Source organism: Candoia aspera, chromosome 4 (assembly GCF_035149785.1).
Source record: "Candoia aspera isolate rCanAsp1 chromosome 4, rCanAsp1.hap2, whole genome shotgun sequence".
Classification (NCBI taxonomy): Eukaryota; Metazoa; Chordata; class Lepidosauria; order Squamata; family Boidae; genus Candoia; species Candoia aspera.
In genome coordinates this window covers 3434285-3449471 of record NC_086156.1, presented here as the reverse complement: position 1 = coordinate 3449471, position 15187 = coordinate 3434285, and the positions used below count along the sequence as shown (strand labels likewise).

The following is a 15187-nucleotide window of genomic DNA, read 5'->3' as shown; positions in this document are numbered from 1 at the left end:
CTTCTTCCCTGCCTGGGTTTCTGCCACCCTGCTCCATATCCCCCTTGCTGGCTGGGGATCATGGGAGTTGGAGTGCGAGCCCCGCATGCACAAACCGGGCGCCGCGCAGGCCCACCTGGCCAGGCATTCCGCTGCGCCAAGCACGGGGACTACAAAGCCCAACACCCCCGGCAGCCACTACCATTCCCATAACTGCAGGACGGCTGGAACAAAATTCTCCAGGGTAATAAAACTATTCACCACGCTTTCGTTTATTTGGGGGAGCGCTTTTTTTTTTTTTTTTTAACAAATTAAGACTTCGGCCAGCCGCGAGCGCGAAGCGCAGCCGCTCGGGGCGAAAGACCTTTCGACAGGCGACCCCCCTCCGCGAGGCGCTTGGTCCAGCCCGCTTCCCCCTTTCCCCAAGAACGGATGGTCTCGCCCGGGCTTGCGGAAGCGGCGCCCGGGAGCGGCACGTGAGCCTGCAGTTGGGATCGCTCGGCCGGGCGGGCAGGCGGAGGTCCGTGGGGTTTCCGCGCGGGGGCGGGGGCGCTCCAGTTCCGGGGGGCGGCCGGGTTGCCCTTGAAATGGCCGGCTGGTTGCAGTGCGCCTTCTCTTCTTTGCAACTGGGAGGGGGTCGCTGTGGAGCCCATGCACCAGCCGTGGGGTCTGCCAGCAGGTGGGATGTGACCTCCCATCATCCCCAGCCTGGGGGGCACGGCGGTGGGTGCCCATCCCAGCTAGGGAAGGCGCCGGATCGGCCAAGTCGGGCCGGGTAGGGGTCGTGCTCCCAGCCGCTGAAGCTTCAGTGGGAGAAGGTGGTCCTGTCCGATGACAGGGGTCCAGCTGGCAGAACTGCACCCCTCTGCGCCGTGGGCGCGGGGATGAGAAAGAGGGGAGCCGGGGCGTCATATTGGGAGGGGAGTTGAAATGATCCTGGACTCCCCACCTCCCCTAACGATCTATGACAGTGTCTCTCAAGCTTGGCAACTTTAAGATACGTGGACTTCAACTCCCAGAATTCCCCAGGGGAATTCTGGGAGTTGAAGTCCACGTATCTTAAAGTTGCCAAGCTTGAGACCCACTGGTCTACCAGTTCTTCTTTCAATTGTTTTTCCCCTAAAATCTGCGATCCGCAGCTGGAGTAATGGAGCAACTCAGACAGAGGGCTGGATGCAACATTTAAGGGAATAGATGCGTGTCTGAGCCCACACCGTTGTTTTCCAGGACAGGTCTGAACCTGTAGGCCCTTCCCACAGCAACCCATTCTTGCTTTTCTCCCAGCATTGTGCCATTTAGCAGTCTGATTTTCTATGACCGTTGTGGGTTTGTGTTTAATTGCTATTGGTTAATAAATAGCAGTCAGAAATAAGTCAGAAATCCTTGCTGATTTTCTGCATATCCCTTAGTAGATCCCCAGCTAAGCTCTGCACATCCATCCATGTTCAGGGAGGTTTGTTTTTTTTTAAAGGATGTCAGTTTCTCATGTGTAGAAAGTATTTTAACATAGAAAGCAGCTCAAGAAGGTCACTGGATAATATGTTCAATAAGACAACTATAATTTTTTCCCAAACAAAAATGTATTTATATACCTTTATATATATTATATAATATAATATAATATAATATAATATAATATAATATAATATAATATAATATAATATAATATAATATAATATAATAATATAATAATATAATATAATATAATATAATATAATAATATATATATTTCAGTGGTATTTTGCTGCCAGGACCTTATTAAAAGACCTTCTGAGAATGTTCAACTTGGCTGAAGATAATACTATAAAGTAATAGTTACCAGCATGTAAGATTTGTGATGGGGGCGGCATTAATTTTAGTTAATATGGCTGTTAAGATTCTTAACCGAGGCTGTTTTGTTTGGATTGCACCTTTGAAAGAAACAACAAAAAATGTTCTATTCGTCTGTTTCCCATCATGAATAGAAAGAAGTGGCTTCCCGTTGTCAAAAGATGGCCTACAGAATTTTTGCTAGGATAAGATAGAGCGAGCATGGATGTGGTTTGCAATTCTACATTCAAAACTTCCTTGGGCAAATCATGAATGCAAGAAGCAAACTTATACCCAGCTTGACAGAGTTCAAGTCTCATGACTAGGTATAACTGACTTTAAACTGCTTTCTTTTCTAGACCCCAGTTAAGCCTGCAGCATGTTCGGCTCCTCCCGAGGTGGGGTGAGGGGAGGACAGGACCAGTTCAATTGGGAAGATGTGAAGACGGATAAACAACGTGAAAACTACCTTGGTATGACAATACCTTTCTGATCTTGGGACAGTTGAATCAGCTCCAATGCGAACCAAGTGTGGAAGTGGCTCCAGATCTGTTTCAGTGTGAGAACGGCTGGGTCCAGATGTCTCCAGCTGCAAATTCACAGCTGGCTAAGCTAGAGGGAAACAGTTGAGCAGTTTGTGATTCACTGTGTCTAGTGGTTAAGGTGCTGGGCTAGAAACCAGGAGTCCGTGAGTTCCAGTCCCACCTTAGGTATGAAAGCCGGCTGGCTGACCTTGGGCCAGTCCCTCCCTCTCAGCCCAAGAGCCAATCAGGCGTGGTAGGAGAGTTCTAGTCCTGCCTCAGGCATGAAAGCCGGCTGGGTGACCCTGGGCCAGTCCCTCCCTCTCAGCCCAACCCACCTCACAGGGTTGTTGCTGTGGGGAAAATAGGAGGAGGAAGGAGTATTAGGCATCTTCGCTGCCTTTAGGAGAGCCAATTTGGTCTAGAGGTTAAGGTACTGGGCTAGAAACCAGGAGGCTGCGAGTTCTAGTTCTGCCTTAGGCCTGAAAGCCGGCTGGGTGACCTTGGGCCAGTCCCTCTCTGTGGAGTCCTTGGCGCTCTCTGAGCCTGGTTGTTTTCTTGCAGACGTTTCACTGCCAGACTAGGCAACGTCTTCAGTGCAAGGAGGGAGAGGGCCTTGCTCTCGGTTTATAGACCGTGGCTTGCCCTGCTTGTGTTGGTGGGGGTGTTGTTCTCTCCTTGGGAGTCCCTCTCTCTCAGCCCAACCCACCTCACAGGGTTGCTGTTGTGGGGAAAAGAGGAGGAGGAAGGAGTATTAGGTATGTTCACCGCCTTGAGTTATTTATAAAAATAATAAAGGCGGGATAGAAAATAAATAAAATAAAAACAAAATAAATGTTGTGGGAACCCAGTTATTGTCTTTGCATGTTGTGGAAACTAGGCACGTGGTATGTTACTTAGGCACAGCAGGTGATGGGAACAGAGGAACTGTTGTTTTATTAACCCAACTTTGGCTGATCTAGGAAGCTAACAAGGGCCCAATGTCACTAGGATTTGGATGGGAGGCCATCAGAGAAGCCCAGGGTTGCAAGTAGATTGGGCAGTCGAAAGAACAGCTCATGAGCAGCCACTTCCATGTTCTTGTGAAGAAGGCTTCATGAGCGCAAAGATCTGGAAAGCTAAGCAGGGTCAGCTGGGGTCAGTCCTTGGATGGACACTGTCTGAGAAGCCAAGGTGAGAGGAAACCAAAATAGGAAACCAAAAAAGCATTCCAGAAAGAGGCACTGTCAACAACATGGAAGTCTGTCAAGGAAGCTGTTTGGATGTGCCCATGAAGTCACCACAAGAAGCGCATCACCTGGTGGCAACTTTATTTTAACCTGGATTTTGGATTTAATAGGTTGTATCAAGCCAGCCACTGAGTGACTGCCTCTCAGTCACAGCTCCTCCTATTCTCTCCCCTCCAGACGTCCAGTCTAGAGATAATACCATTTCAGCCCACAGCTAGAAATTTTGGAGACAGTGGTTTTCTAGAGATGGAAGCTACAGATGTTCTCCAGCTCGGCCACCCCAAATCCTCTCAATTAGACACGCTTTGGAAGACGCCTGAGGCCCTTCACCCAACACCACCGAACCCTGGGCTTTCAATCCTGTGATACCATTATCTAACAATGTCAGTCTTTCTTTCGTTTGTCTTTCAGGGAACTCCTTGATGGCCCCGGTGGGCCGTTGGCAGAAGGGGAAGGATCTTACGTGGTACGCCAAGGGGAAAAAAGGCGATGCACCTTTGTCCCGGGAAGAGGAGCTGACCGCCATCCGGCGGGCAGAAGAGGAGGCCATGATGGCAGCCCTGTGAGTTTCAAACCCACCCATCTGGTGGTCCTTGGCAGCTTGTGTGCCTGCGCAAGTGACATAGCTCGGGTCTCCAAGTAAACCTTGGAAGTGGGTTCTTCAGCTGCAAAGAGATGAGAAATGACAAGTGGGCGGGTATGGATGAAATAGCAGGCCTTCAGTAAAATTTCTCTGGAAGGAAGAAATGACACCAGCTGAGAAAATCACAAGAGCTATTAAGAAAATCAGGGAGTCTTTGCTTCTCTTCAGTTTTTCCAGCAGCCTTCTGGGTAGGAGGATTCAGGAAGCTGCTTTAAGGGGGGCCAACACAGGTGAAAAAGTTTCCAAGCTGGAAAAAAGATGGATGTTGAGTTCTGGAATTTTGAGGGTTAGCTCAGTAGAGACAGATGGCTTTGGAAGTCTAAGCTGGAGTTGGCAGAATCTCCAACCCCTCTGCAACCTGCAGGATTTCCCTTTTATCTGGGTTGTTCCTAAACAGTATTTCACTTTACATTAATTGTTCTACCCTAAGAAAAACTCAGAAGACACTTTGCAGTTGCAACATATACGTTACACTTGAAGAGCCAGCTAAAACCATTTTGCTCTCTGGATTCCTTGGGTTTCTTCTGAAGACAAGTAATTAAGCTGCGGGTCTGTGTATCTGTATTGACAAAGCTGTGACTCGTCTGCTGTTGGCATGCATGCCCTGGAAGTGATTTACACATTAATGTGGCTCTTGGACTGAAAAAAGGTTGCCTTCTTCAGCAGACCTTCCCAATCTGATGTCATCTAGATGTCACGGTTTAAACTCCCATAGTTCCCAGCTACTCTGGCTAACAAAGTCTGGGACACCTGGGGAAAAACCCACTTTTAGTTTCCCACTGGGATAGGAATGAGTGCAGAGCAAAGGCACCTTGCTTCTGATGTCCTGATATGCTCTAGAGGTGCTTTGAGCACCCTCTGCTTCTCCAACTCCAGAAGCTGGCCAAGGGCTCTTCTATTTATTTCCAGAGTGTTCCAAACTGCTTCCACATCACAGTGTGATTGAGCTGACAATCTTTCAGTGTCCAGGTTTGGGAGAAACCTGCTAATCAGATACTCACTAGGACAAGCAAATTTGGGTACTATCTTAATGACTGGAATAAGTGTAAGAACAGGAATGGAATCTGGAACCCAATGAGATGCTTTGGCATACAGAGGGGTGGGGGCATTGTGACAGCATGATACAAACCCCGCAACTTTTCTATTTGTGTAGTGATGCCCATTTCATCATTTTCACATTGTTTGTTGACTCTTCTGTAGCCAAACATCCTGGCTCACTTCTGCTCAACTGTATTCTCCTATGTGTTGTTATTTTACAGAGGTTATAAGAACGTGAAAAAGCAGCCAACAGGACTGAGTAAAGAGGTATTTTATATATATTTTTTAAAATGTTATTTTAGTCCATGGTACCCCAAATTTCATACCTAAAGAGCCACATAATAAAATAGGGTCATGAATTAATTCACCTGGCTGTTTTGTGAATGGGCAGTTTGAAAACATGCAAATGTGAGTCGATTAATAGGTACCGCTTCGGCGGGCAGGTAATGGCGTTCCGTGTAGTCATGCCAGCCACATGACCACGGAGGAAGTGTCTACAGACAAACGCCGGCTCTTCGGCTTTGAAACGGAGATGAGCACCGCCCCCTAGAGCTGGACACAACTGGACTTAATGTCAAGGGAAACCTTTACCTTTACCTACCCCAAATTTCATACCTAAATAGCCACATAATAAAATAGGGTCATGAATTAATTCACCTGGCTGTTTTGTGAATGGTCAGTTACTGAACTGTGCTTCAAATTATTTCAGTCCCGTAACAGCAGGCTCACAATTAGATCTGCGTTGGATTTCTTTTTTTATGAGTTTAATTTTTTGACACAGATAGAATGTGTGCCTTCTCCTTGGCCCAAGGGAAACCGCAGAGGCTGCTTTTGAGATGGTGCCTGATCTCTATATCTTATGAAAACAGAGCAAAGAAAATGTTTTCTCCATCTGTTCTGTTTGCGCATCGGAACGGATAACATTAATTTATGTAATAATTCTTTCATCAAGCAGCAGAGTTGATTAGAAACTCACGATGATGAAAAAAATACCTACTACGCCATCTTTTGATAAAAATCAGCCTGGGATTTCTCAGAGCCAGACTGTGTTCAGATGCTGCCCTCTTGAAGATTTTAGGGAACCCAACGGATCTGGTAGAGGAGAATTTATTACGGCTCAGAGCTATAATCCCACAAGGCCAGATGAGCTTGTCTAATGGTCGACGGGCTGTCTACAATTGTTCCCCAGGATCTTGCCGAAGTCTGCAAACGCGATGGAGCGGATCGTGATGAGAAGTGTGTCGATCGAGTGATGGGTCTGGGGAGTTCTCGGTAAGCGGTGCCGTTCCACAAAGTATTCCACATGCTCCTCTCTAGGGGGGTGATGGCACTGGAGAGGCAATAAATGTGAGACCCGGTGTGGGTAGCGGTGAAGGTGCAGCAGGGGGATCTCAGCCCCAGAAACTTTGGGCTGGTTCCTCCCTCTCGGCCCCAAAACCAGGGTGATGTAGAGCAGTGTTCCTCAAACTTGGCAACTCTAAGCTGTGCAGGCTTCAACTCCCAGAGTTCCCCAGCAAGCTGGGTGGGTGCTGGCTGGGGAATTCTGGGAGTTGAAGCCCGCACAGCTTAGGGTTGCCAAGGTTGAGGAACCCTGGTGTAGAGAATAAGGAAGATGACCTGGACAGAGATAGGCCAGATCCATTACCAAACTGATAAGGGGAACAACACGGCTTAAGTCCAAAACAAGCAGGTTTGTGCAAGCAACTTAGATACCTGCATAATTCACATGCGTATAAGATGGGGGAGAAGTAAAGCACAGTCAGTCTTCCAAAATACTCTTGATTGATAGGTTATGTGCCATAACTAATTATTGTGGTTGTTTATTAACTAATTAATATAATTAATTATCGTGGTTATGGTATTATTATTTATTGGTAATTATAATTGGTGTAATTATAATGATTGGCAACAATTACTGTGCCATAACCAATACTTGAAGATGTATGGACTTCAACTCCCAGAATGGCTGGGGAATTCTGGGAGTTGAGGTCCACACGTCTTCAAGCTGCCGAGGCTATAGCTAATTTTAATAAAAGTAGTGCCTTCCTTCTTGTGGAATCGATTTCTTGGTTTGGTCTACATCGGGGTTTCTCAAGCAGGGATCCGTGGCACCCTCGGGTTCTGCGAGGGGCCCCTAGGGGTTCCCTGGGAGATCACAATTTATTTAAAAATTTATTTCAAATTCGGGCAACTTCACATTCAAGAGGTAAGTTTCATTCTTTGTTTTCAATTTAAGAACACTGTTAGTGCATATCTACAGGCCTACCCGTGAAACGAATATCATAATTTTGTAACTTCTGGCCTACATTTGAGCCTGAATGTGCAGGGATTCCCCGGGGCTCAAAAAATATTTCAAGGGTTTCTCCAAGGTCAAAAAGTTGAGGAAGTCTGGTCTACATAGTGGGCTGACAGGTAGCATAGTGGTGAAAATGTTGGATTAGGAGTGAAAAGTCCTGGGTTCTAGTCTGTCCTCAGCCCCAGATGCTCCCTGAGGGACTTTGACCCTGTTGACTGCTGTCAGCCTAACCTACCTTGCGGGATTGTTGTTCTGAGGAAAAATCAGATGAGAGGAACAGGATGAGCAGGACAGGGGTCCTCCTGAAGAGAAGGTGGGATAGAAATCTTACCAACAAATAATACCTTTCTGAAGGGAGTGACCACTCTCCCGGTCACTTCATGCGTTTCTCTTAATTGCATTAAAAATCCCACCTCGTCTCTTTCTGTCTACCCACCCCATCTGTCCTCTTATTTATTTATTTAAATTACTTATAGCCGCCCGCTCCAGTAGTCTCTGGGCGGCTTTTAGAGCGGACAAGAAGTAAAAACAATTTTTTAAAAAAGTAACAATAATTATCCTGTTATTTGCACAGCAGTTCACTGGGAATGAGCCCGATTAACAAGGGTGAACTTTGTGTAAGCTCTTGACAACAGCCTCTTTCTTTCCAAGAAAGTGCCCCGTTGTCCTGTATGGAAGGGTTCGTTTTGGCGCCCCCCAAGCAGGGCTGTGGGCTTCGTTGAAGGAGAGCAAAATTCTCCTTAAAGGATGGACCCAAAATTAAGCCCTTGCTGCGGTTTTAATTCCATATTGTGGATTTTAATTCTGTAAGCCACCTGGAGTCACTGTGTGCGAGTTGGGCGGCCTTACAAATTTGTTGAATGAATGAATGAATGAATGAATGAATACATTTTTGACTTTTCAGGAATGCTGGGGGAAGAATGATGTTTTCTAAAGAAGATAAAGCAGCAGCAAAACTGGGTCTTTCCGTGTTTACGGTAAGTTGCGTTGCTGCACAGCTCCATGGACGATCCAGCTTTACCTGTCTGTTTTCCTAACGCACGTCAGGGATTTTTTTTCCCCTCGTTTCTGTTTTGTCTCTGAAACTACAGCATCATCCAGTGGCCAATAGTCCAGAGCCATCAGCTCCTCCAAAGGAGCAGGATGAGAGAAACAGCGTGGAAAGGCTTGAGTAAGAACCCTCTTGATTTATGCTGTCCTTCCTCTTCTTCTGGGGCTGCAGAAGTGAGTTGTGCTGGTTGCTAGATCTGGCACAAAGGGATGGAACTTGAGGAAGGAGGAGAATCCCTGGGAAGCAGAACAGAAAGGCAGCCTAAATCAGCCTTCTCTGCTGTAGAAGGTTGGGAGAAGATGGCCTATTCTGTGAAAGGAAGATAAGTTTCTGGAGGTCTAAAGACCAAACCCCCGATGCATTTAAGGCAGCTCTCCACATGCTCACTTCCTTCCAGTGGGTTGGTTTACTTGTGGCAAACAGAATGGGCCTGTATTGGTATGTGGGAAAGACCTTGGGAGACGGGGCGAAGAGACACTGCCTAGGGAACGATCAGATAAGAGGTGGCTTAGCCCGCAGCTGCCTAATGGGAGGAGAAAGAGGCTCAGGAGGGACCCTCCCTAGTTTCTCGGGCTGTGAGGGAGACGGGAGGGAGAGAATTGCAGTTTCATGCTTGCAAGATTGATGTCGGCCTCGCAGGGTAGGCCGGATAGGGATCATAGCCAGATGAGCTCTATTGTAAAGCTACGCTGACGGAATCCTGCAAGCGTGGAAGTACAATTCTCTCCCCCAACAATCTCCTTTACAGCCTGAGAAACTAGGGAGGGTCCCTTATGAGCCTCTTGCCCCTCCTACTATCCAGCTGCGGGCTCAGCCGTCTCTTATCTGACCATTCCTTGGCAGCAGCTGTTCGCTGATTCTCCCAAGGTGCTTCTCGCATCCGGTCGCAGGGCCCAAGCAAGCAGGGAGCGCAGAGAAGGAGAAGCGGTGGGCTTCCTGTCCCCATTCCCCATCATTTCACCAGCAGGGCACAAGTCGAACGTTCTTGTTGGGAAAGGCTCCCCTATCTGAATGTTAAGGTCAATGTTAAGGGTTGGGCTAGTTTCTGTCTCACTGCCTTAGACAGGATGGCTCCTCCTCCCTCCAGCCCTATCAGGACTGTACCACCCCGTTGCCTGTGGACTTGCATGAGCCTAACCCCACTTGGGGCAACATCTTGGGGGGGAGACCTTGGGTGGAACGGAAGGGGAAGTGAAAGAGAAGAGCCTTCTTCCAAAGGGTTCTTGATTAACACAGCAGGAGTGAGGTCAGCAAGAAATCTAAAAAGGAGAAGAGGAGGAGGAGGAGGAAGAAGAAGAAGAAGGAGAAGAAGAAACACAAGAAGGAAAAGAAGGAGAGAGAGAAGCACCAGAGAAAGAGAGGGGCTTCCTCATTGACCGCCTCTTCTCCCGAGAACAGGGAAAGGTATCGTTCTGGCCGCATCTTTGAGTAGAATTTTGGTTTTGTGCGGCTCCGTGGCTGCTTCCGTTGCTGAGAAGATCAGAATGTTGTGGTTGTCTTCATCCTTCGGCAGTTGAGGCTAGGAACTTTAAGCTGGTGGGAAGTGAGAGTAATGGTCCAGAGTTACAACTAGAGACCCCCCCTCCCTGGATCACTCAGCCTCCAAATATCCATCTGTCTTTCTATCTTGACACCCCAGATTCCCTTTGAACCAGGACAACGAGGCTGCCCAGAGATTATGTAGTAGTTGTAAAGCAGGGTTTCTCAGCCTTAGCAGCTTTAAGATGTCTGGACTTCAGCGCCCAGAATTCCCCAGCCAGCGTGAATTCAGGAATTCTCCCAGAATTCTGGGCGCTGAAGTCCAGACATCTTAAAGCTGCCAAGGTTGGGAAACCCTGCTGTGTACTAAGACAAACATTTGACTAACTGATGCTAAACAGCTGTTCCGACTTACATACACATTTGACTTAAGGACAGACTGAGGAATGGAACCCGTTCTTAAACCGGGGACCTGCTGCACATTTTAGCGATTACATGTTCATCATCGGTGCAAAATTGTACTTCAGATTCTGTCTTACTTTGTTCCATACCGTAAGTCTTTTTGTCCATTTTGAATCTTTCTGATAACTGTAAATGGGAAGACTATTGGCAACAATGTCCTTCTGCTCTCTTAATTTAATCTTAAATTCTCCTTACGGTTTTCCAATAATTCCCGGTACGTCAATCATTTGTGTTTGCCTGCTGCTTCTCTTCTACGATACTCTTCTTGAGCTGAGACCCACAAAGGTGTTTCCGGGCACAGCCTGGAAGTCTGGTCTGCCGTATAGGGCCGACAGGTGTAGTAATGCTTTGATACAGCCCGGCTTTTGCCTTTAACTCCTTCTCCTTTGTTGTTGTTGAGTCGTTAAGTTGTGTCTGACCCTTCGTGACCCCGTGGACCACAGCACGCCAGGCCTTCCTGTCCTCCACTGTCTCCAGAGTTGGCTCAGATTCATGTTCATTGCATTGGTGATGCCATCTAGCCATCTCATCCTCTGCCGTCCCCTTCTCCCTTTGCCTTCAGTCTTTCCCAGCATCAGGGTCTTTTCCAGTGAGTCCCCTCTTCGCATTAGGTGGCCAAAGTATTTGAGCTTCAGCTTCAGTGTCCTTCCAATGAGCAGTCAGGGTTGATTTCCTTTAGGATTGACTGGTTTGACCTCCTTGCAGTCCAAGAGACTCTCAAGAGTCTTCTCCAGCACCACAGTTCGAAGCCTCAATTCTTTGGCGCTCAGCCTTCCTTATGATCCAACTCTCACAGCCATACATCACTACTGGGAAAGCCATAGCTTTGATTATACGGACCTTTGTTGGCAAGGTGATGTCTCTGCTTTTTAATATGCTGCCTAGGTTTTCCATAGCTGTCCTCCCAAGGAGCAGGCGCCTTTTAATTTCATGGCTGCAGTCACTGTCTGCGGTGATCTTGGAGCCCAAGAAAATAAAATCTGTCACTGCTTCCATTTTTCCAGTTTTTACTGACTGTATAGAGCTTCTCCATCTTTGGCTGCAAAGTACATAATCTGATTTCGGTATTGATCATCTCGTGATGTCCATGCGTAGAGTCATCTTTTGTTGGAAAAGAGTTTTCCTTAGCAGGTGCATTTTAAACCCTCAGCACATGAGGGCACTGTGAACAGCCTTTTGATTCAGAAGTCTTTCCCCGCGTTGTAGAAGTTGAAGTTGAGATTTGGCGAAAAATGAAGCGTTAAGTGTTTGGACAGGAGCAGAGCTCCCATTTAACTCTGAATTCCCTTCTTGAAATAATGTTCCAAGCCTGCTGGAACTTATTTTTTTTTCCCTAGATTCTTCTAATTAAGTAAAAGAATCAGTGACAAATCAGGATGCTGTGACATCTGCGTCATTTTTTTTTTAATTTTTAAGAAATTGACCTCATGGGCATTAGAAAATTTTTAAAAGTGGGGGGGGGGGGACAGCACTGCAGGCCAAGGTTTTGGTTGGTGTTGGTGGGAACCTCTTTGCCTTGAACTAAAGGGGCAATTTGTAGCCAATGAGGCCTTTCCCTGGTTGCCATTTTGTGAGTTAAAAATTCGAGATGGGCTCACTTACTCAAAAAAAGATGCCTCCCTCTGCCCTTAAGGCCTGGTGGAAGGATGTTTATCTTTTGTTCTGTTGCAGTATCTACCCCACTTTGACTGGGGTCCATAGTCTGTTCCCATGAAAGGGGGACCTTGTAAGGTCCAGTCTTTGAAAACGAGGCTACATCCTCATTCCTTGCTCTTTACAGTACGGTGGACAGAAGGAATGACCTTGAGGAACAGGAGGAAGAGCCGAATCAAGACAATGGTCAGATAGGAGAAATCTGAGTCCGGGCCAGAAGTATAATCTGAGAAGGCGACTCAGACATGACCCTCCCTAGTTCTCACAAAGATAAAGGGAGGGAGGGGGGAAGCGTGATCAGACTTGCAAGATTCTGTTACTTATAATAAAAGTAGTATTCGCCTGAACGATGTTGGTTTCTTAGTCTGGTCTACCTCGAAGGGCTGATACACTTTCTCTGTGCTGTCCCGAGAATCATATGACCTGACTTTGCCTTCTTGGTATCCACAGGAAACGGAGGCCCTCTCTGGAGCCCCTGCCGTCCTCTTGCCGGCGTGATGGTCCTTCTTCACCTGCCCAAGCAGCACAGAAACCGTCCGGCAGGTGTCAGCGCAACGCAACTTCATCTCCTCCCTCAAAGCTGGAAAGGGGGAACCGTGGACGGCGAAGCCACAGCCGGTCCCCGCCTTCCAGAGGCAGAGCTTCAGGGGCTCGGAAACAGATACGGGGGTCTCCTCAAGCCCCCCCAGCCAAGAGGAGGCATGACACGGATTCAGACGATTGACCCATCCAAAGCCGCCTCAGCTGTTGCGTCAGCAGAACATTTCCTTGGCCGTTCGTGGATCCGGATTCCCGTCTGCTGCAAACATGGGCGTTCCTTTCGTAGCTGGAGCGTTGATCTTCCTCTGTCCCTCGGCACCGCCATCCGAAAGCATCTTTTCCAAAAGGACCTGTGCTTGAATGCCTTTATGAACGTAAAACCCTCGTAGCTATGCTAACCGGTCAGCTCAAGTCGGTAGTTTTAAAATGCCAGGTGGAAAGCGCTGAATTGCCCAGAGCTTTTTGGAAAGGATGTGCCTGCTGCTGATCAGCTGAGTAGCATGAATTTTAAAGAGCAACAGAGCACTGATCAGATAGGGATCAGCTGGGGATCAGATAGAGTGTCTCATCCCAACCAGGAGGTTCTGGGGGAGTGCAGAAATCCCCTTCTTAAATTCATAACGCCAAACAAAGTATGGGGGAGCTCACACAGCGTCTTTCTTTTGCAGTTGAGACAGACAGCCAATTTCAAAAGCAGCCACAGATCTTGTAATTAAATGAGGAAAGACTCCGTTGGGTCCGGCTCAGCTCCTTCATGGGCACATCCCTGTAGATCTGTTGACCACACTAGGTGTTGGCCACTGATTTCTTCCAAGCTAAATTGTGGCTGCAATTTATCTCAGATCCAGGAACTGCAGGAATTATACCAACTCCAGGAGAAAGAGGCTTAGGCTTATAAAAACTTAGGCAAGGTATAAATGTATTTTGTGTCCAAGGTGCCGAGGACCCTGGTTTATTTTTTGCAGCATACTCCACAACTGCCAATAGAAAAGCATTCTTCCCTTGGCAATTTAGATTGAGGGGTAGAACCTTATTTTTGCTGGTTTCCTCTGTCTTCAGGGCACGATTTGCATCCATCTCCTTAATGGAAGTCGTCGGTTCATAACCTTACCTTACTAACAGCGTGTTTTTGGTGAGCATTCTTTCAGGTTTTCAACCTGTACAGATTTTTATTACGCCCTGCGAGGCGCCCGAAAAATGGAAAAGAATCGGCAAGCGTGGCGGGTTTTTAAAAAAGCGGCGTGTCGTTTTTTGACCTTGATGGCCTTTTCTCTTTCCTTTGGTGTTCTAGACGTCCTCAGCTCTCCCCGGACAGAGTTGAAAAAATACTTCTGACCGAATGGCCCATGTGAATGTGCTCTGTGTTTTTACTGATCTCTACCACCCTCGGGGTATTTGGGGTTCGATATTGGGAGAGAAAGAGCGTGCCCATCCATAAGGAGTGGCATTGTGGCATTTCCCGGGAGAAACCAGGGTGGGGCGAAGTTCTTACTTGTTGCTAGTTGCAAGTGTATGATAGGAGAGCGGTTTCTGGGCACTTAGATACAGTTGTTGTCCCTCCACTCTTAGGCTGCACTTCCTGGCACATCTGTCACGATGCCCCTTGAGGTTTTGTGCATGAGGATGGTGGGGGAAGGAAGGAAGCAGGAGTGGGGTGACCACACTGGTGTTTCAGCCATGCCTTTCTCCTCTTCCTTGTTTTGTGCAGGGTTTTTGTTTTTGTTTTTGTTTTGCAGTGGCTGAGAGACTGTTGGGGGATACCACCGTCAGCCTTTGAAGCCTCTAGAGCAGTGTTTCTCAACCGTGCCAACTTTAAGGTGGGTGGACTTCAACTCCCATAATTCCCCAGCCAGCCAGGCTGGCTGGGGAATTCTGGGAGTTGAAGTCCTCCCACCTTAAAGTTGGCACGGTTGAGAAACACTGCTCTAGAGAGTGGGGTGGTGATGCCATAGCAGGTGGGAGAGGAACCTCAAAAGACAGGGCAAGGTAGCAGGGCTCCTCACGTGGAGCTGCCCTGGCTTCATGGTGGTCCTTCTGGAGTTGGAAGTGAGCCCAGGGCTGATCAGCTCAGCTACAGAAAGCCCGTAGCCACGTGGGGCTGGTGGAAGAGGACTCAGTCCCATGTTTCCCCTCTCCTTCCCAGCAGTAATATCCCCCCTCCGCTGCTCCTTTGCGTAGGACTACCAGTTCTCCAAGGGCTCCATCTGTAGTGACTCCATAGCAGGGCCTTCTCAGTGGTAGCCCGCCTCTTAACAAACAACTTGCCCTCCTATCTAAAAACTAGCTATTCAGTAATGAGTTTCCGTAAAGAAGGATGTGGCTGTGGGAGGGAATAATTGGGGGGGGGATGTTTGGTCTACCTTGAAAGCTCTGGAGGTGTTTATCAAAATGATCCATCTTCTGAATTCACACAATACATGGAACCCAGACTCATGTTATGCAGGCCCTGGATCTTTACCTGATTTGGTAATCGCTCTTCTGCTGATC

The 15187-nt window shown here is 47.7% G+C and overlaps 1 protein-coding gene across 4 annotated transcripts; it reads left to right on the top strand.

The window, feature by feature from the left end:
- The first annotated feature begins 674 nt into the window (after positions 1–674).
- On the top strand, positions 675–13946 carry C4H1orf35 (chromosome 4 C1orf35 homolog). 4 transcript variants are annotated; one of them, XM_063303284.1, is made up of 9 exons: positions 675–754; positions 2155–2261; positions 3950–4100; positions 5441–5486; positions 6409–6491; positions 8420–8492; positions 8607–8686; positions 9803–9970; positions 12611–13946. In XM_063303284.1, the coding sequence occupies exons 2-9, from the start codon at positions 2168–2170 to the stop codon at positions 12882–12884; spliced, it is 969 nt and encodes a 322-aa protein (XP_063159354.1). In that variant the 5' UTR covers positions 675–754; positions 2155–2167; the 3' UTR covers positions 12885–13946. The 4 variants fall into 4 exon arrangements, with proteins under 4 accessions (XP_063159354.1, XP_063159353.1, XP_063159355.1 ...); XM_063303283.1 differs by lacking the exon at positions 675–754 and adding an exon at positions 1332–1559; XM_063303285.1 differs by lacking the exon at positions 675–754 and having other exon boundaries at positions 2061–2261; positions 9806–9970.
- Positions 13947–15187: the final 1241 nt, after the last annotated feature.

Coding starts and splice junctions, on each gene's coding strand:
- C4H1orf35 (XM_063303284.1), top strand. CDS start 2,168: ATGTTCGGCTCCTCCCGAGGTGGGGTGAGGGGAGGACAGGACCAGTTC. Junction 6,492..8,419: donor ATGGGTCTGGGGAGTTCTCG/GTAAGCGGTGCC, acceptor TTGACTTTTCAG/GAATGCTGGGGGAAGAATGA. Junction 8,493..8,606: donor TGGGTCTTTCCGTGTTTACG/GTAAGTTGCGTT, acceptor CTGAAACTACAG/CATCATCCAGTGGCCAATAG.